The sequence below is a fragment of the Argopecten irradians genome, chromosome 4, assembly GCF_041381155.1.
Source record: "Argopecten irradians isolate NY chromosome 4, Ai_NY, whole genome shotgun sequence".
In the NCBI taxonomy this organism is placed as follows: domain Eukaryota; kingdom Metazoa; phylum Mollusca; class Bivalvia; order Pectinida; family Pectinidae; genus Argopecten; species Argopecten irradians.
The window spans coordinates 16,906,854-16,929,338 of record NC_091137.1 but is presented as its reverse complement, the minus strand read 5'-3'; the positions used below and the strand labels follow the sequence as shown (position 1 = coordinate 16,929,338).

Below are 22,485 nucleotides of genomic sequence, written 5' to 3'. Positions count from 1 at the left end.
AAGAAATTCTAATATAATTAATTATTGTACTGCAATGAAAGTTTTGGAATGAATTATAATTATTTTGGTTGTTCAGTTTTTCCCCCTAAATATTTGGTAAACTTTTCGTTGGTCACGTTTTTGTTTTCATATGTCTCTGAAATCTATGTGCGGTATTTCTATAAAATACATAGCGACAGCGACACAACAGTTATCTTCCCATTTTGCAACATTGTATTAATCCCACGACAACAGCATGTATGTAAATAATCTTAAATCATCACATTCACATACACAGCTCAGCGATCTCATTCCCAAACTTCTTGAAAAAATAATATTTGCGCTACCAATTGATTTATTATTAACTCTGCGCTTATATAAATAATAGAGAGTCACTAGCTAGTAGTGTAGACCTTATCAAGAATACTAGAGTTGTCTCCCTTTCGTTAAATCATTGCCTCCCTATAATTCCGATCTGAATCAGGTCAAATAAAAAGTTTGCATGAAACAATGTGGAAACGAACAAAAAATATTTATAATTTCAACCAATTGTATCTATTATAATCTTCATGGAGAAGGCAGCAATTGAAAATAGTAACAACAATTCCAGAAAAAGAAATTAGCGTGTACACATATTCCATGCTGCTATCAATACCAATGGTATTTACAAATTATACAGAATGAAATATTTAGTACGATTAATAGACATAGTACATGCTGGTACTTGACATAATAACCTTATTTCTAATATTATTTTAAAAAATAGACATACATGTAATTGTTTCAAAATATAAAAAACTAGCTATAATAGAATATTAAATAGCATAGTATAACTTTATGCTTTTAATCCTTCTGACTGATGTTCAATACTCCATAACAAACAACTCTTTCCTTAGCCACTACATCACTTCTCAAAGGAAAAACTCTTACTCTTGCATCAATCAACTAAATTCACTTACATTTATTGATACGCACCGATGAAAGGCTTTCGGACAGGTGTTTAACATCCTATAAGAACAATTTATTCGAGCATAAATTTTAATAAAGGAATTATCAATACATATAACGGTAGTAAAATTCACATGTTATACCTTAAAATTGGGCATGCCAGTGTATAAGTAATCGTCTTTTTGAGCCTTTCACGTCCTGCACTGCTAAGCAATTTAGAATCGAGCAATTATAAACGGACAACTTATATAATTATAATAATACAGTGTAGTTAAGTTAGTACCAAACCAAGTGTATTTAGTTCTGTAGATAAACCACTTCTGTTATCATTTTTCTCCGCCACGATGCTATTGAAAAGCCCGTATACAGTTTTTGCATTTAGTAGATTAACACGTTAGAGCATAATATGTAGCTTTGGGGGACTTTAAAAAATAATCGTCACATTTGACGAATCTTTCTTACATACTGTGATATTAAGGGAGCTCTCTACTTTTAGGAAAACCCATGTCATTTTTTTCTAATAGTTCTTATTTTCTTGCATTTTTCATGCAGATTCCAAATACGTAAAAAAAACATGGGTATTCTCGAACCATTGTTTGGGATATTCGAGTTTAAAATATACCACCTGTGCCGACTTGCTGACCGAAAATAGAAAAATTGATAAATTACGTTTTCTGTAAAATTAAACGTTGAATGTATTAGTTTTTTTTAAAAGATTTCCGGTTTGAAATTCAATAATGACAAAACCAAAGTTTTTGGATTCAAGGAAACAATTCAGTGCTGACAAGTCTAAATAACACAAAAGTACAGAAAAAACTATGTTTTGTTTTAAATCAATTATTATATCTAATTTAATCATTAATTTATATCTATTCTTACTCCTGGATACACTTTCATTCAAGAGTTAAATGATTAATTCTTTGATTTCATTTGGTAATCCTCATTTGATAAAAGCAACAGAAACTATTTCAACTTATGACAATGGTGGTTTTAGAATGGTTGATATATCCAAATTCATCCACATAAATCAGTTTAAAGTCTACATGCATGCGAAGGCTACTTCAAAATAGCAGAAACAAAAGTCGGTTTGATAAGGAAATTCGAAATGATTGTGTTCGATTAGACTAAGAGAACAATTTTCTTTCTTTTAAAGATTTCAAACAAAGCTTTTGAATAATATTAGGATTTAGTTTTGTTTTACCGAAGTGTAGGTAGCCGCACCAGGAAAATTGTGTAAGAATTTGTATTTAAATGTTAGGATGTTATATATAATATATAAACTAGATAAGCCATTATTACCTAGCCACCTTCATACTCAAAGTATTAAGGGATGTTTAGACATTCATTAAATATTAAATTGAAAAAAAAATGATAACATTAGAGCAGAAATGGAAACAACAAGCTGTCGTTAGAAACATACACTAAAACAACATATACAGTACTATTTACTATTTACTCTTTTAATACCGTTCAATTTTGTTATTCTTGATATGAAGCAATACATATTTTCGGTATATGGCACGTTTGAGTGAGGTTTTGTATACAAAATATGATGTTGAAAAAACCGTCAATTAAAAATTGATGTATTGAGGAATTCAATCAAGTGTCGATAAATTGAAATTTTGAATGGTTTCTAGAGTTTTTTATATGTTGGTCTGTGAGTGTCTTTTTGTGCTGGATTTTGTTTGTTTATCGGCGTTTATTAGTTTGGGCGAAACTTACCTTTAAACGAGGTCGTCTTTCAGTATGAGAAAGAAACAAGATGTTTATCGGAAAAGGTGTCATCTTATTCCGTCTCGGTGGCTGTCACAAATAAAATGATAAAATCTGACGTATGTCGTTATAACGTTTTAAAATGTTCGACATCAAAAATACCCCCTGAGATACTGCTTGTTAGGTTTGTACTTACAGGTATTGGTTGCCATTAATACATACTATAAGTACATAAAATTATACATACATGTTTATATACGTATTAAGCAGTTGAGTCCATATATAAGGCGTGGCTATGTTAAGTGCAAATTTAACTTTTCAGATTTAACTGGCCTAGTGAAGATCATTATATATGTTACTTATATAGGTGTTTGTGTTCAGATTGTTTAGAGAATGGACGACACTAATACTGTAGAGCTTGTCGATATCAGACGTAGCCATGATGAGTACGTCAGGACTAAAGTCGAACATCACATAGAGCAGGTAAGATTGATACATAATGTATATATCCTTTTCTGTGTGTGGAACTCTACTGTACAAGAACCTTGGAACTCTGCTTAACATGAACCTAGGTTAATCGTTACCGTGTGTTCTAATGTACTGTTTGAGAAAAGTTAAAACTATTGAAGCTGAAAATAAATAATTCCAAATCATTTATTGGAACATTAAACAAATATGTATATGGTATCGTCTGAAAGGTGCTCTTCTTTGAATGCTTAATTTTGCTTTTAATTGTATATTTGTACAGGCTTGATTGAAATACGAGGTGATTAGAAGTATATGTAAATCCATAAAGAGTCGCCCTTACCTATTTTTGCACTATATACGTATTTTGTATTTCCATATTACAAAGTGACCTCTTTTGTGGTTAGGTAGTGATTGTGACGTCAGGTTTTTGCAAGGGTAAATGGTAATGCTATACTTTTCTCTTAGCTTAAAAAGTAATGACGTCATGATAGGTATCTATCCACAAGGGAAGTGGTTCTGTAATATGTAAAAATGCAATATATCAACTCTTGTCCCTATTCTCATTGTTTTATTGTTCCATCAGGGAATAGACGACCCCCTCGTTGTAGTCGATGTAGACGAAGTGGTTGAGAAGTACAGAAAATGGTACAAACTGTTTCCTCGTGTGGAACTGTTCTATGGTAGGACTTTTGTCATAAAATCATGAACCAGTTTTTCACGTTATGATCCATCTTAAACAGCATGATGCTAAACAAATAGTTTAATGAAGTACATATTGTTTCGCCCGTTTAAATGCATGCCATTTTGACTTGTAATTTATATGATAAAGGAAATGTGGAGTTCTGTATTACAGCCGCCAATCTACAGACCTTGAAGGAAGTGAATTTTATCCTAATTTGATTAGCACCCACGTCTCTGTACTTAAGAAGGGTTCCCTCCCAAATGAACATTTGATAAATATTATCTTTTAATTTGCAAGATACTATATGATTATAAAATTGTAATGGGCAGGACTTGATATAAGATGTGATATTCAGTATAACCATATAGATAATGTAATGGCCAAAATTAAATCATTTGGAATGAGAATGTTTTGGACTTTTTTGTTGTTACAACAGCTTTGAAGTGCAACGATGACGAACAGATTGTAAATGTCCTAGTGCTACTTGGGAGCAGTTTCGACTGTGCCAGCAAGGTAGTTTGAAGTTATCATACTCACATATTAGATGTCTAATTTATTAGTAAACATGTTATCATACTAACATGTTACAGTTCATATTTATTAGTAAAAATGTTATCATACTTATTTTATCTATAGATTAATTCCGAAAATGTCATCTAATCACTCCAAAATACACATGTATATGGAATATTCAAGGGCCGTCGTTTCTGACAAGCTATACTGTACCATGATTCATCAGTTTACTACTGTGCTAAAAAATCATATTTTTTTAAAACTGCAAATTCAAAGCGGCTCGAACGATCGTAGATATAACAAATGGAATACTAAATCATATTCCAATTTAAATACTTGGTTACATAAATGATGTATAAGTTAAAAGATCTGATGTGTTTTTTGTCATCCATTAATGTACAGTAATTTTATTACAACACAGTACATGTATTGTGTACAAACGCTACTCTACAGTTTATATTCAGCATACAAAATGCTTTTTTTAACCATTCGTAACGAGAAATGTTGTGCTATTTCTTTTATTTGGAAAATTTCTTTTACATTTGGGTGTATTAAGACCATAATAAGCTGTTTTGCATTTGAAGTAGCTAATATGTATAGTTCTTATGATTTATTTTGTAATTATAGAGCATATATACAGTGAAGAGAGTGATTAAAATGGGATTTTGTAACTCTGTGGTTTGAGAGCGAAGAGTTACCAGGTTACATGGGTCATGTTACAAACCTACAGTAGTTCAATTATTTGCAAGGCTTACATTTCTGATAGATTAACATTTATATCGATTCATGCTAACAAATGTAAATCTCATCACTTTGACATATAACATTGTTTTGGATTTTAAGTTTAATTTGGTCTGGAACCTCATGTATGTGCCATTTCTGATTTAAATACATTAATGCCAAATACTTCTTTAATCTTGTAAAAATCTTGAAAATAGCAGTTTTAATAATAAAAATACACGTTATCTGAAAGTAGATCATAAAAACTTGATTATATTTTATTGTCAATAATCATATTTGAATTCCATGTTAGTATTATTTGATAATTACAAAATTAAATAGCTTTACTGAGTATTAGACACAAAAGAAAGGCTTCGATCACAGTACATGTACATTATATAAACTAATGTGGTAAAGAGTGTGTGGCGATGAAACCGTTTTATTCCATACTATATAAACTGACTTTGAGTTAAGAATTATATGAATGCTATCAGTAATTCCGAAGTACTCCTTATGTACAAAAACAATTCTAAAAACGTTAATTGGCGGATATGGTATTAATCGTAGAGATAATAGATAAACAGTCAAACAGGAAATGAGAGTGTCTGATCTTGAAAATTCTGAAGAAAATTCAAAAACACGAACTCGAACTTCAGTTGATTGATTACAAAATGTTCTGAACAATCTAAATCTTAAACTGTTTCAAAATACTAAATATGGTAAAACCAATGCGATTTTGAACGAAGAAAATAATATATCAGTTTGTCTTTGTTTTTTAACACAAAAAATTGTAATGGTTTGATCTAATGCCATTGCCAACACTTTGAAAGCACAATTTTTTGAGAAAAAAAATTAACAACATTATACATATACATATGTACTAATATACTGGATGTATGAAAATTGGTAAAAACTTGATTCTCTTACATAGTAATCTACTCCAAACCATTTTTTTTCGAAGATTTGTTATTATTTTACTTTATATGCATTTCAGCTGTAAATAAAAAGTATATTTCTGAGAATGCAGTTGCGATCGTCATCTAGCTTGAAAAATGAATGATAATGCCCTAACATTACGTAACGCTTTGTTATCGTGATTCAACATTTTGATTATACTACAATACATTGTATATAGGTTATAAAATCATATATTACTTTACATTTAATGTAACTAATCAGTATGAAATAAGATTAAGAAATATCTTTCTTTGTTTTCTCAATTTTATGGTTGAAAAGGGCCATGGTGCGACCATAGTGTAATATTGCTAAAAATATACCTTGCCTCACTAAGACTTTAAACGACAAATTTACCTGTCCACAAGTTTTTTCTTAAATGTTCACTACATTTACTTTAGGTAATGAGCCAACTTTTTAGAGAATATTTTTGGTGCATTCAAACTGGAAGTGGGTGAATCAACATTGTTAGTGATTGACATGGCCGAAAATAACACCCAAAATTTCGTCATTTTCTGTCTTAAAAATGTAGCCAAAATTTTATTTGTTACATTTTGCCTTCATATTTGTATTCATAATATGTAATTATTTATACTCTTCAGAGAATAATACAGTTTTATTACATAAAACATTATTTTTATACCTTTTTGGATCAAAAAGTTAACCCTGTCATACACCTCTACTGGGCAACTTTAATTTGGCCTCAGCACAGGCCACTGGGACCTTTTGAAATTTTTAAACGTATTTCAAGGATTTGCATTAATGTTGTTTTATGTAACATTAGGTTTAATGAAATTGGTTCGTGCTCAAATTTCCATTGTTCGTGAAAGAGGTCCTTTTAGCTATTCGTATAATTATTTGAATAAAAGACCTTGGTGCCATACTCGGTCAATTGCTTTGCTAATTTCACAAAAATAAACCTCTCAGCCTTAATCCATATTACAAACAATTTCATTATAAATAAACAATAATTGATTCACAGTTGAATCTCCTGGTGTAAAGCCAGACTGATATTGGGTAATTATAGAGTTGTCAACAAGGTAATTATAAAGATATTTCAAGGTTCTTTGATGGCTGCAGTTGATTTTCTTCGGGATTAAAAGTTAATATTGGAAAATCTCAGGTGATTTGGATTGGAAGTAAAAAAAATATAGTAACGATACACTTCTTCCGGACCTAAACTTAAAATGGGGAGATTAATAAATTTACGCTTCTCGGTATAGACTCTCATGTTGACCTACACAGAATTCCGAAATTGAACTATGATAAAAAATAGTAAAAATTAAATGTTTAATAAAGGCATAGGATAAAAGAAATATCTCACCTCTTGGTAGAATCACACTTATTAAATCACTTTTAATTTCTCAGTTGAATTACCTTTTTATTTCTTTACCCAATCCTGATGATAGTTTTATCAAACAGTTAGACTCAATTATTTTCATTTTTTTGTGGAATAGTTACAAGGATAAAATTAAGAGATATGTAATTACCAGAGGATATTTAAATGGTGGCCAAAAAATTGTTAACTTAGTGGCATATATCAATGCTTTGAAAATTTTACTTGGATAAGGAAACTTTATAGGACAGAAAGTAAATGAAGTGTGATTCTGAAAACAAAGGTAAATTTTGTTTTTGCGTATTGTGGCAATGACTACTTCAATATAGTAATGAAAAGGATAAAACATGCTTTATGGATAGATGTTTTTGAATCATGGTGCAATTTCAAGTTGAAACCTTTCCAAAATATAAGTAATAGAATCGCTGTGTAAAAATCTCCAATATGGTATAATGAAAACATAAAAATTGCGAATAAATATGTTTTTTACTCATTTCTTAAATAAAGGAATAACATGTATGCAAGACTTAATGAAAGATATTACTAGTGAAACTTTTTTTTCTTTTATTGCATTGTTTGACATTCATGGCAAAATATGTAATTTTCTCGAATATCATGGATTAATTTTGGGTATTAAAAGTTATCTCAATACATCTCTTATTCCAATAAAAGGAGTTGTTTTCCAACAATACCTTTAAATCTTGAAATTATACTGACAAGACACGTGGATCTCAAGATTTTTTTTAATAAAATCCTTATTCAAAATGAAACTACCATTACTGGCTAAATTAAGTGGGGAGAAATGTTTGATTACAATCAGGATGCATGGAAGAAAATATATAATATACCTCTTCGGGTCACAAACAGTACTAAACTGCAATGGTTACAATTTAGAATTTCACACCATATTTTGACAACAAATTCTTATCTTTTTAAAATAGGTCTATCTAATAATCCGTAATGCATGCTCTGCTTTGAAGAAAGGGAGACAATTACCCATCTTTTGTGGGAGTGTGCTGAAGTACAGAATTTTTTAACTGATTTTGAAAATTACTTGATATTCTTTTTATACCTTTTGCTGTCAATAAAGAAACAATGGTTTTTGGTATATTCAACCATATTGGAATATATAACAGAATTGACAATGAATTTTTACTCTATATTAAGCAATAAATATATATAAGTAGATGCTTACCAAATTCACTTAATGTTATAAGATTAGTCAATTCCATTATAGATTAACATACCTAGTAGAAATATATAGCCTATGGAAAAGGTCAATTTTACATAAAGAAATTTAATAATGATTCGAAAAACTGGATAAAATTTGTAAATCTTGTCTCAACTTTGACTTTTTAAAATTGCTAATTTTAAGTGCTACTTTATGTGTATATGTCCAACTATGTTTTTTTTTCCTATTTTCACACATAGCATTTACTATTATAATTCATCTCTTGCAATTAAGCAAGTTACTATATGAAATCAGGTATGGAAATTAAAAAGTGCATTCTGTCATCCTACCCCCCTCCTTTCCCCCAGCCCTGACTTTATATCTTTTTCTTCCCCAATCTCCTCCACCACTTGCTTTTCTTCCCTGCACATCTTTATATATATTGCCTAACTCATCTGCCTTTTCTCTTTTTCATAAATAATAGGCAATGTTATCAGTAAAAAAAACTTTGATTTTGAATGAGTGGATGACTGTTTGTGACACAATATCTAATTTGTATTTGTGTAGTTGCTATACATTGTATAACATTGCAATGAAATGTGATTGAAAATAAAAGAAATAAAAAAATGTTATCGTACTCACATGTTAGAGTTTATATTTATTAGTAAAAACATTTTAGTTCCCGCATGTTGGATGCCATCCTTATTAGTAAAAAAGTTATCATACCCGCATGTAAAATGTCATATTTATCAGTAAAAATGTCATCATACCCGCATGTTGGATGTCATATTTATTAGTAAAAATGTTATCATTCCCGCATGTTGGATGTCATATTTATTAGTAAAAATGTTATCATACTCACATGTAAGATGTCATATTTATTAGTAAAAATGTCATCATACCCGCATGTTGGATGTCATATTTATTAGTAAAAATGTCATCATACCCGCATGTTGGATGTCATATTTATTAGTAAAAATGTCATCATACCCGCATGTAAGATGTCATATTTATTAGTAAAAATGTTATCATACCCGCATGTTAGGAATTCATTAGTAAAAGAGGTAACATACAAATTAGATGTCATATTTAGCTATAATGTGACGAGCAATACAGCAGTTTCAGAATCCAAGAAGAACGTGAGTAAAGTGTGATATGTCGTCAATTAATCGCAATGCTTGTCATTGTGATGACAGATCTTGATGTGATTATTTTGACTTAAGAAGGTGAAACTAATTGACAGTAAGTCGTACTTTACAGACGACGTTTATGGATCTCGAAACCCTCCAAAAATTATCAAGCCATAATTCACCAACTCGAATGTTAATATAATGTAATAAACACAAATGTTACTTGTAGTAAGACAATGAAACAGACACCAATTGTTACAGTAAAGTGGTTTTCAACCTTACGTTTTGCCTTATTTCATAGGAGGAAATACAGCAGATCTTACAATTAGGAGTTGATCCTTCTCGTATTATCTACGCCAACCCTTGTAAACAAAATTCTCATCTAACGTACGCCAGGGAACAAAACGTTGACTTGATGACGTTTGATAGTGAAGAGGAATTGGTCAAAATCAAAACTCTGTATCCATCAGCGAGGTGTGTGGTATTACGTTTGGTTGGTAGCAATTCAATTTTACGTCACCGATGTCTTCAATGACTTGAGACACCAAACAAGTTAGAATTGTGAGATTAACTCAGCTCGACAAACATAATTTCTCTTTTGAGTACATTTTTCTCTTTGTTAATATAATTATGTAATGACAATTTCTAGTGTAGTATGAAAAAGATATCGTGTAAACCAACATGAACTACATGAAACAATACGAATTTCTATTTAATCATTATTCAATATGATATCAATTATGAAAAATTTCATATCTATAAAGCAAATTTTACATTAATATATTATTAAATTGCAGATTGTTACTTCGATTCCGACCAAAACATTCATACAAAGTCACCTATGAACTTGGAAATAAGTATGGATGTACCTACGAAGAATCACGTGATCTGTTCATGTCGGCCATGAACAAAGGTCTAAACATCAATGGAGTGTGGTATGCGGCATTCAGTTTATCATAAACCACGGCATTAGATATTTTTGAAGTTGTTTGATAATTTGTAAATATTCCGCACAGACCTGTTGGCATTTTCTTCTTACAAGGACAATTGTACGATGCAAATTCTCCATTTTTATTTTGTGTATTGTTCTTCGTCATCTGTAATAACTGTGGTCAATATATAATGGACAATCGTGTTTCATATTTTATAATCAAGTAGATGTCACGTATTTCAAAGGCTGTGATTTTTTTTATAATATTTTCTTATTTGAGGAATTCCTTTTTCAGTTTTCATGTTGGAAGCAATTGCGTTAATGCTGATGCATTCGCGTCGTCAATCAAAGAAGCCCGAAGAATTTTTGATGTTGGAATGCAACTTGGCTTTTCTATGGAGATTTTAGATATTGGGGGTGGATATAGGGGTAGAGATGTTGATCGACCGACTATAGAGGAAGTAAGTTTTTCGACTGATAGTCAAACCAAAGCAATTTCGTCGTAAACCTTCTCTTAACGGCCATTTTTTTTCTTTCATTTACATTTTACTGCATGAGTTTAATTCTTACGATATTCTACGGTTGTCTTTATTGAAACATAGTTGAATATTAATACTTAACATATTTTACTGTCGGATAAGGTTTCCTGAAATAAGAATCACTTTCATGTGTTGATAACACTCAATGGCTAGCTCTAAGGCAATTTATGCAAAACATGAGAGATTGCAATGTGAGTTGATGGTTTAGATATTCCATTTCGTGAATCTCTTGATGTGTAACTACATAGATTGTTTACAGCAGTTATAGTCTATATATATCGAGATTGGTGTTTGAATTTTAAGTAGATATTGACAGCTCCCTTAATATGGTGTCCTTTTACATGTTTCCTAAAATAATTATCAAAGATATTTGTAGTGAGCCTGTATTCTCTATAGTTTTTATAACGTCACTTTCGCTATAGAATGCTGCCGTTATAAACCACTGTCTGGATGAATATTTTCCGGAATCGGACGGCGTCAAAGTAATAGCAGAGCCGGGACGTTATCTTGTAGAAACATCAATAAGTGCTGGCGTCAATATCATAGGAAGGAAGCTTTTCTATGATAATGGTAAATTTCATATATTCGAATATGTTTCCTGTAACATTATGGAATATACATTCACACGTATCATTTTAAGTTTTCATATAATGTGCAACTTCATAATGCAAACATTTGACACGTTGTGCTTCAAAGAAAAAAATACTAACTTAAAGATATATATATGTTTACAGTATAAGATTCACCATTGTATGTGATTAAGCAGAGATACGACTTTGGCTTTGTAAATTGTATCTTCATAAATGATGACGTCATTTATCTTTCAGACAATGCCGCTATCTCCCATAGCATGTACAACATAAACGACGGAGTGTATGGGACGTTCCACTGGGCCAAGGCCAGAGAAGCAATTGATATGAAACCAACTCATCCTAAGGACAAGGTTGACATTTTATACAAATAATGTTTTGAAATATCTTTTGAATCATTTGATGTTAACCTAATAATAAGGGGATAATAAATCATGCTTCTTCCAGATAATTCTAGCAATAAATCATATATTTAATATTCACAAAGTGTTAAAATATCATATGTCATTAAATTAAATGTGGAGTGGCGGTGATCTAGTGTCATAGTTTTCTTGGCAAATCCGGGCCCATGCAGGATGATAGGTCGATATTTTGTTCTAGTACTAAAGTTACCTCATCAAGGCGCCCTCTACCCCCAACTTAAACATTGCATATCTTTAAATGATCCTGGATATAAAATCATCTTATTATAATAATAAAAGTATCTTGATATATTTCAGGAGCTTGTTGAAGTCTGCACTAGTACAGTGTGGGGTCCCACGTGTTCTGGTATAGACTGTGTGGCCATTGACATTCCTTTGCCAATTATGGAGGTCGGAGAATGGGTACATATTCGTTACACGGGAGCCTATTCTTTCAGCCTTCGCACTCAATTCAACAAAATGCCATCCCCCCGAATGTATTACATTTATTCACGTAAAACTTGGTAAGAACAAATTCGGTGCGGACATTTTAAATAGCATAATTTATAATACTTAAGTCACTCTTCATTTGTGAATCAATCCCAGAACATCTCATTACATTGTATGGTTGACTAAGTGGCAAGGGAAATAACCCGTAGAAACAGTTGTTAATTTGAGACCTGAGACCTGTTAGATAATATTAGTTGAAAAGTTCTGGAGTTTTCTGAAGTTGTTTACTTGGTATTCATTCAATACCGATATATATTAAAAGTACAACTGTCACTTTCAAAAAATATACATAGAGTAAAGAAATTTAGTATATACACGGATTGTTCCAAAATACTCTGTGCATATGTTAATTGTCTGGATCCTTTGTACTTTTTTTTCTTTGATTTATATTTTTTTAAACCAAGAAAAATTACTGATAATTGCAGAACGTTCGATTACAGATAAGTAACCACTTCTGTATTGTTTTTGTACCACCGCCGATTGAATAAGATATTGTAAACTACCTGTGAATAATGTTGTTTATATAATCAAAATGTGTTTTTGGAGTTTAGTTTAGTTTCTTGTTGTTCTTCAACGTAACAATATAACATCAAAATATCCCATCAAACCAATTATTGTAAACTATCTGTGAATAATGTTGTTTATATAATCAAATTGTGTTTTTGGAGTTTAGTTTAGTTTCTTGTTGTTCTTCAACGTAACAATATAACATCAAAATATCTCATCAAACACATTATAGTTATAACGGCGTACGTTGTAGGGGAACTCTGAAGATTTACTTCCGTGTTCTATAGCTGGTGTAATGCAGTATACTTATGAAATTGTGAATTAGTCCACTCATTTGAATTAGAAACCGAAATTATTTGATATGTAAATGACACTGGAAGAATTATAAATGTTTCAAAACGCTTCGTGTACAGAGCGGTAGAATTTTTCGTAAAATACTTCCTTTACAGAGTTTCAAGGCATGATAACTATATCCCTGATCATAGTTTCTATCTGATGTTATTATTATGCAAAATTATTACAAAGAGATAAAAATCCAACACCTTGACAAAAAATAAACTGGTGACCGTCATGCTATTTAATATCATATTAAATTCATATATCATACATAAAAGCGGAATTCAAAATAATAATATTGTGCTTGTTTAAAATACATATTTTGATTTGATTCATATATCAATGTCATTCCGCATATCATCAAATTGTAGATATTACGATGTTTCATTTTTAGTTTGTTTGTTTATTTTTTTTCTGTCCATATCACTTGTTTATCTAAACGTTAACAGTGATTGCCCTATATATCAACCGACTCTGTCCAATATTTGTACCTTTACAACAGCTTCGTATAAATTATTGTAGATTTATATATACATGTACATCCTCTCGTTCTTCTATACACCTGGCCATTAGTAACAGAGCACAGTTTTTACTTATGAGTTAATGACATTGTTTTTTTCGTTTCGAACAAGTAGACATTTATGTAACAGCCGATATGGATCCTTTAAGTTTATTGATCACTGACTATCCAGTGACACACGTATTCTATCATAACAAAACATACGTTTGTGTTGTGCGTATAGATGCATTTGCACGTGTTTTAACGTCGTTCGTTGCACCTGTTGCCCGTGTTTTAATGATGGCTCGTCGAAAACTAACGACTGCTAAAAGATGGAAGCATCAGGCATGGTACAAGGTGGTATGCGTTCATGGAACATTAGGTCATAGCGAAGGATCCATTGGAGTAATGGCCGATGGTGTCCCAACGACGGAATGGTTCGGGTTTGGAGACCGAGAAATAGGGGATGCCTTTCTAAGAACTGTAAACTACACTTACATGTTCTCGATGTTTTGAATGCACAAATTAAAGGTACCGTGATCATTTCCTGCAACTGCATATCCCTTAATTGTTCCTCATTTTGATGCCCATGCGTTAACAGCTCGTCCCATCCTGATGGATAATAATGCCAGACCGCACAGGGCCTGCCTAGTATAGGAGTTTCTCTAGACAGAGCTCATAGAAACTATTCCATGGCCTGCAATATCACAGACATGAACCCCTAGAGCATGTGTGGGGGACTTTCTCCGACCAAAGGTCAACTCACGGGTTCTATGATGCTAAAATATTGCAGAATTACAAGCTGTGTTGATTCAGAAATAGCTGTTATTACCTCAAAATCAACTCGACCACGCGGAGGCTACACCACATATTGAAAATTGTGTGTTTATTACAATTTATTGATGGGTTTTTGCATTGGGCCAAGTTACAGAATATGCATTACATGGAGTGATCTTGTGAAAAAACACCAAGGAATTGAAACTTTTTTATTGTTTTGAAAATACCTTTTCAGAGCATGTTTTTAAATCCATGTAACACATCCAGGTTTTGTATATGCATTTCCTTTTCATAATGGGGATATCTTTATAGATATAAATGTATTGTTTTTGCATATCCGTATGAATTTCCGTCCTTTTTCGCTCTTTTAATATAACTGACAAAATCAGGTTCTTTTCCGATAGCCTCCGGCTTTCGGGGGTTGAGATAGCATTTCCGCTCCTGCGCACTAACCTTGCCTCGTTTTAAAGAGAAACTATTTATATGTAAATGAGCCAGTCTACCTGCATGCGGATCTCCTGAAAACCCCATCTTTTCGCTTTGAGCTGCACGACAGACAACACGTGTTCCCAGTTCGGGTTACTGGTAAGTGTTTGTGGTTTTTTATGCCTCGCGAGCCAGTTGTTATTCGTTCTTATTTGATACTGCGGTAGCATGCTATTTTTTTCGTGGTGTTTACGTTGTGTTTGTTTGTTTCAGGTGTGTTTGTCGTCCTTTTTGCTTGTGGTCTTTTAGTCATGGACTCCGACCACGACGACTCATTGTCAATTTCTGACAATAATATCCATGTCCTCGATGAGGATATTTCACCACAGGGCTCCGCGGGTGCCCATGTCTTTGCTAACGTCAATGTGGTGGACGATACCGAGCCGCCGGCTCAAAATACTCGAAATAAGACTGCAGGTAGCAAGACTCAAAAACGGAAGGGCTCTACCGGGAGACTTTCATCCGTTTACAAAATCCCGAAGCTCGCTGAGCGTAAAACGGGTTCAAAAAAGGCTGAAAATGTGGAGAACAGCGATATGTCAGCTGTATTAACTGCTATTAATAGTCTTACGGCTGCGATTGGTCAGCGGGACTTTGCGCAGGCGCAGTCGTCCGGAAACGCATGTAATGCTACTTCCGCTTTCGTTTTGGAGAGTGATAATTCGGAGCATGAGATTGACGCTCCGGCACGTCAGAATGTTCGTTCAGCGAACTTTTCGTTTTTTGATTCTGAGTGTGGGTCAGTCGCTGAGGCAGCGGACTGTCCTGAGGAGAATTTTACCTTCCAATTGGCGGACATTTTTGATAAGAAAAAACTCGGGCCTGCGGTGTGTCAGTCAAAGCCAAAAATTGCTGAGGACATTACTACGGCAGTTCGTACGAATGCTGATGTTTCAGAGCTGAAACAGTTGTACAAGATTCCTAAAAATCTCGAGTGCTTGCTTCCGCCTAGAACTAATAGTGAAGTTTGGGGTATGGTCTCACCCCAGTTCCACGGACGAGACAGATTAATGCAGGATCTGCAGGAATTACTGGCCCACTCTTTAACGCCAATTATGTTCATGATCGAGAAGTTAAGACTCAAGGATCTGGATATGAAGGAAATACAGGTTCTGCTGAACAATGCGGTGAGTCTCCTCTGCAATTTACATTATGAAATGTCAGTCAAGAGACGGTTCATGTTGCGTAGTGGCATTAAACACTCTCATTTACAGAGCTTGTGTAACTCTGAAACGCCGATAGGGGCAGAGCTATTTGGTGACAATGTAGCCAAACGTATTAAAGACCTGGATGAGATACACAAGGCCACGTACAGACGCAATTCGGCATCAAAAAACGGACAGTGGTCCGGTCGGGGTCAACAGTGGTCCGGCCGGGGATATTACAACAGAAGGGGCCAGAGAGGGCGATACAGGAGAGGTCGCCGACAATCATTCCCCAACCAGAGTCAGGACAAGGCCAAGGCTTCCACCCAGTAGAGGTGAGTAAAAATCTTCCTTCCGGCAAAATATCTCGTTGTCTGCCAGTTTGGCAGAAGTTAACATCTGACCAGTGGGTCCTTGATACAGTTCAGGGTTATCATATTGAATTTACAGAGATTCCAATTCAGTCTACTGTTCCTAAACCCATAGAGTTCTCTGATGAGGAGAAGCTTATCATTGACAATGAGGTGACTGCCATGCTTAGTAAAGGTGCTATTGAGCTTTGTGAACACGAGTGGGGCGAGTTCATTTCAAATATTTTCATTGTGCAAAAGAAAAACGGTAAATATCGCCCCGTCATTAACTTGCGTTATCTCAATGAGTCAGTCCTTTATCAACACTTTAAACAGGAAACACTGGAGACTATTTTAGAAGCTATCCAGCAGGGCGACTTTTTTTTACCTCAGTTGATCTAAAAGATGCTTATTTCAGTCTTGCTATTTCTCCTGGAGATAGAAAATTTTTGAAATTTCTTTGGAGGGGCCAACTTTATCGTTTTTGTTCCCTGCCATTTGGACTCGCCAGTGCCCCTCGAGTGTTCACAAAGGTTCTGAAGCCTGTATACAGCTCTTTGCGAAGCAGGGGAGTTAACACCTTTTATTATATAGATGACTCTCTTACTAGAGCACAAGAAAAAGAAAAGTGCTCTCGTGATACTCTAAGCTTAACATCTACGTTAGAGTCTGTAGGTTTTCAGGTGAATACTGAAAAATCTGTTCTGAATCCAGTCCAGGTGATCTGTCATTTGGGCTATATTTTAGACTCTGTACAATTTAAGGTCTTTCTGCCTGAAGATAAGGTGGTGAAAATTTTGAATAAATGCCAAAATATTGTATCTGCGGATAGCCCACTGGTTAGGCAATTGGCTTCACTTATTGGCAGTCTGACTTCAGCATTCAGGGCAGTTTTATTGGGCCCATTTTACTACAGATCTCTTGAATCTGATAAGGTTTCAGCCCTCAATGATTCGGGGGATGATTATGATTCTCCCGTCACACTCTCAGAGGAGAGTATTTTAGAAGTTAGGTGGTGGCAGGAGAATTTGAAAACTATGAATGGTAAGCCCATACGCCCAGTTAAGCCTACTGTGTTCTTGACTACAGATGCATCTCTTGATGGTTGGGGTGCGGTTTGTGAATGTACCAATCAGCATGGTACGAAAACGATTTCAGGTGGCTGGAAGGCTGCTGAGGCCCGTAGACATATTAATTTTTTGGAGCTTAAGGCCATTCAATTAGCTCTTCAAACCTTCTGTCGAGATTTAAGACAGGTACATGTCGCTATTAAGAGTGACAACACATCTGCTATATCCTACATCAATAACTTGGGGGGGCAGACAGAGTGCATTGTTTTACCTTTCTAGAGAGATCTGGTTGTGGTGCTGGAACAGAGACATTTATTTATCTGCAGCACATATCCCTGGGGTGGCTAACGTTCAGGCTGATTACTTATCTCGAGAATCTCCAAGCCAAACAGAATGGAGTCTGAGTTCGGCCATTTTTGGTAGGGTCTGTCAACAATATTTTGTACCTGACATTGATCTTTTTGCATCACGGGTCAATTGTAAGCTTGGTCGTTATGTATCCTGGACTGTTGACCCAGGGTCAGAATATGTAGATGCTTTTTCAATATCATGGACTTCATTTAGGCCCTATATTTTCCCTCCATTCTGTTTGATTGGGAGAATTCTTCAGAAATTATGGTCCGACAGGGTTGAACAGGCTATAATCCGACAGGGTTGAACAGGCTATAATTATTGTCCCACATTGGACTGCTCAAACATGGTTCCCTAATCTGCTTGATATGTTAATTAGGTCGCCGGTCCGGCTACCAGTGCAGTCTGAGGTGGTTACATGTCCTCATGATGGTCGTCCTCATCCACTTTACAGAAAGCTTCATCTGACCGCCTGTCTCGTATCAGCCAATCCCTCAAGCATAAAGGCCTATCAAGGGCAGCTCAGGACCTGGTCGCAGGGTCGTGGAGGTCAGGAACTAACAAGGCTTACAGCTTGGCGTGGAGGAAGTGGACACTTTGGTGTAATCGACAACAAGTTAATTGTGAGCTGCCGACTGAGAAGGACATAGCTGATTATCTCATCAGCTTACACACAGAAGGGAAGTCTTATAGTGTTTTGAACACACATCGTTCAATGCTGTTTCAGACATTACAATTGATTTCTGGACGTGTTTATGATAGTATTATTATTACCAGGATTATGAAGGGCTTATATAACGTCAATCCTCCGAAGCCTAAATATCGGGTTACCTGGGATGTAAGTGTTGTTTTAGCATATATTAGAACTCTTTACCCTTTAGAAGCACTTTCTCTGAAGGACTTAACCTTTCGGTTGGTTATGCTTCTGGCACTTACTACAGCCCAACGTGCTCAGACCTTGGTTTCATTAAGTCTGGATCATATGCAGGACATTACGGATGGTTGTATTTTTCATATTGTGACTCTGTTAAAAACATCGGGTCCAGGAAGGACTCAGCCCAGTGTTTGTGTTAAGAAATTTGTTGACGCAGAACTTTGTGTGTACCGTACGTTGGTGCATTATATAGCTGTTACTAGTGGTCTCAGGAAGACGCGACAACTTTTGATGTCATATGTTACCTTTAGGGCGGTTAGTACCGCTACTCTAGCGCGGTGGATTCGTACAGTGTTATCCAGTGCAGGTGTTAGCTCCGCTTTCCGAGCTCACTCCACTAGGAGTGCATCTACTTCGGCCGCTTTCCATGCTGGCGTGCCACTTCATGACATTTTTCAGGCAGCTAATTGGACAAATTCATGTACTTTCGCCACCTTCTATCGAAGGGACGTGGTGGTTGCCGACAGTCAGTTTGCGGACGCAGTGCTCTCGCGCGGACAGGTTACTTGAGAAGGTCTTGCACTGATGGTATAATGTTGACCTAGTTATTGACCATATCTTGGGAGTTTTCCCATTACCATTGTTTGTTGAAATATACATTATTATGGTTGACAGTATGGTGTTTGGTTTTTCTTTTAGACATATTCACACTCTTTCAACTTGCTATCTCAACCCCCGAAAGCCGGAGGCTATCGGAAAAGAATCCCCCCCTCATCCTAGCTTTAGTGACGGATGAGGAGGATTCTTTGAGATCAGCCGGAGGCTGAGGGGGTTGAGTTTGGTCCCTCCCTGTTACCCCACCCAGTAGCGTTCATAGTCTAGCTTTCAAGTATGGGGTTTTCAGGAGATCCGCATGCAGGTAGACTGGCTCATTTACATATAAATAGTTTCTCTTTAAAACGAGGCAAGGTTAGTGCGCAGGAGCGGAAATGCTATCTCCCTAACTTATGGCCAAGTGTATATATAAAGTATAACACTCTATATTTATATAGTTGTAAGACATTGTATGTCTTATATCATGCAGTGTTGTAAGTAAGGTATATTAGCTTTCAAACATGTTTGACAGTCCATTTGAATGATCTTCACAGCTTAATTCTACAAGACTTATGGTTTCCAATAGATTACGAAAGAAGAACTAACATTTCCAGTTATGGCACATACATGTTTAGCTTTCATTTGATTTTTATCATCTATTAGCTTTAGTTTAGTTTATGATATTTTTGCTTTATTATAATTACAGGGACTCCTTGAAGATGGATCGCTGATCGCGTTAATTTTGTTACTCCTTATCTAGGTAAACATATTAATTAATTTCATTTATTTTTATGCAAATAATATCAATATCAATTGATATCTTAATGACCTCACTTTCTGAATTTTGGTGTTGTTATATATAGCTTTTGAGTAATATATGATATAAGTATTTACATTTATTAATATTTTCTTGCGTTCGAAATACACTAGTTGCCATAGCATTATAGCGTTATTCAGAAACTGTTATTTGAAAAATCTTTTGTCTTAGCGCGACAAATACTGAATTGTCCTCATCATTTAAACATAGACGATTACAGTACTTTCATCAGCTAATACAACAACCTCTGGTTCTTTTACAGCACGTTGGGTTATCAAAACCTGTGACCATCATGACATTAATCTGACGAAATAAGTTATTTCTGTGTTGTGATAAGATATTTCAGATGTATTTGGATGTCTCCTGCTATATCGGTCATCGTTGATAAGGAAGACGGCGGCCATTTTTTATAATTTGATGATGATGACACATGGAAACAACATAACAAGGCAGTTGTGCAAAAAAAACCGCAGCCTCCAGTAAAATATGCTTTTGACGTGTCTTAATCTCCGTTTTGATGTCCATTAAGCTCGTTTCGTTTTCGATCATCAAAAACATTTTACAAATTTTTTTTTTTTTAAAGTTGCTGATTTTTTTATTATTGCTGTAAACCACATAGCTCACGGGTGTAATGTATTGTAAATATTCTGTCCTAAATATGATTTATTTAATAACTAGGACATTTTATTAACCTTATTCGAAACAGAAACAGACAAGGGATTTCTAACTAGGGCACCATTTATAACCTATCGAGTGTATCGGAACTGTACCCATTTATGTACGGGTACATGCTTTAAAGAATTATAACAACCAGACTCTCATGATTGTTAATGATAATTTAGCTTATTATATTTGTGGATTTTTTGTCACTTCTCATTGGTAAAAACACGGCACGTGATCACCGATAAAAATATATCGCCCTATTTTTCCTGAAGTCGATTATAGAAAAAAAGAATACGTTTATTTTTAGATAACATTATCTACGTTACCGAAACGCTTCGTATTTCTGGTGCTTTGAAACAAACGCCTTGATGACAAGAGTTTGAGCTTAAGCGTAACCACAAAATGTGACAGACGACGTCGACGGTTTCGATTCCTATCAAAGCTGATGATGACTTAATGTAAAACTGTTAATATGTTTTTGACGTCGAAGTGAATTATTTCGGCGGAGATGAAACATTACATTTGACTGTGTTTTGAACTTGAGCTACAGGTGTAATGGTGTACATGTACATGTTCATAGGTAATATACATTTCCAAACACACATGTAACGGGTATATATGAAATAGCGTCCAAAAAGTGCACAGATTGATGCTTTTTTCAGATATTGTCTTTGAATTAAACATAAAAAACATACATAATATCAGCATTAAGCAGAATTTACAATGTGATGCTTATTTAGATTCACACTCATTTCAAGATGTAAAAAAATCCAGAAAAATAATAGTAAAATTATAGCATTTTCATTTCGGTCAATACATCGTTATATCGATCACAGAAAATATATCGACCTCGGAGAACGCTATATTTGTATTATAACGTTCCGCTTGGAACACATGTATATACCCTATATTCTTTGTCTAAAATTATTCATTTTTAGCCCATCATCATCAGATGTTGGGCTACTTGATAGTTAAAGTTTGTTACCGCTAAAGGGACTAAAGGGATCTGTCTCAAATTTCATATGTAGGTTCCCCTAGGACCCTAGTTGTGCATATTACATTTCGGGGAACTGACCGGTCAACAAGATGGCCGACCGGCCGTCATCTACATTGTACCTATTACAAGTACCACATATATCTTGAGGACAACAATCCCGACAGACACCGCATGTTACATTTGCAACGTAAAATATTGACAGTATGCAGTAAAATATGGGGCTGCATGTGTATATATAAAAAAGTTTAATAATAAACACTCTCAACGAAAAACAACATATCAAAATATTCTTCATGTAATGTATATTTAAATCGGGATCCATTTCTCAGTTGTCGATTTCTAAAAGACTCCGTCGCAAAAGGATGCCGACACGACCCTCACGCCCATGCATGATTTTAACCCCCCGTATATTAATGAGATTTTGGACCACGATA

At 34.5% G+C, this 22,485-nt stretch overlaps 1 protein-coding gene across 1 annotated transcript; it reads left to right on the top strand.

The window, feature by feature from the left end:
• Positions 1-3,033: 3,033 nt before the first annotated feature.
• On the top strand, positions 3,034-21,499 carry LOC138322129 (ornithine decarboxylase-like). The gene is made up of 11 exons (XM_069266184.1): positions 3,034-3,123; positions 3,692-3,788; positions 4,227-4,303; positions 9,916-10,088; positions 10,412-10,549; positions 10,841-11,006; positions 11,507-11,654; positions 11,912-12,027; positions 12,394-12,599; positions 20,281-20,334; positions 20,654-21,499. Exons 1-10 carry the CDS (start codon positions 3,034-3,036, stop codon positions 20,303-20,305), a joined length of 1,236 nt encoding a protein of 411 aa, XP_069122285.1. The 3' UTR covers positions 20,306-20,334; positions 20,654-21,499.
• The last annotated feature ends 986 nt before the right edge of the window (positions 21,500-22,485 follow it).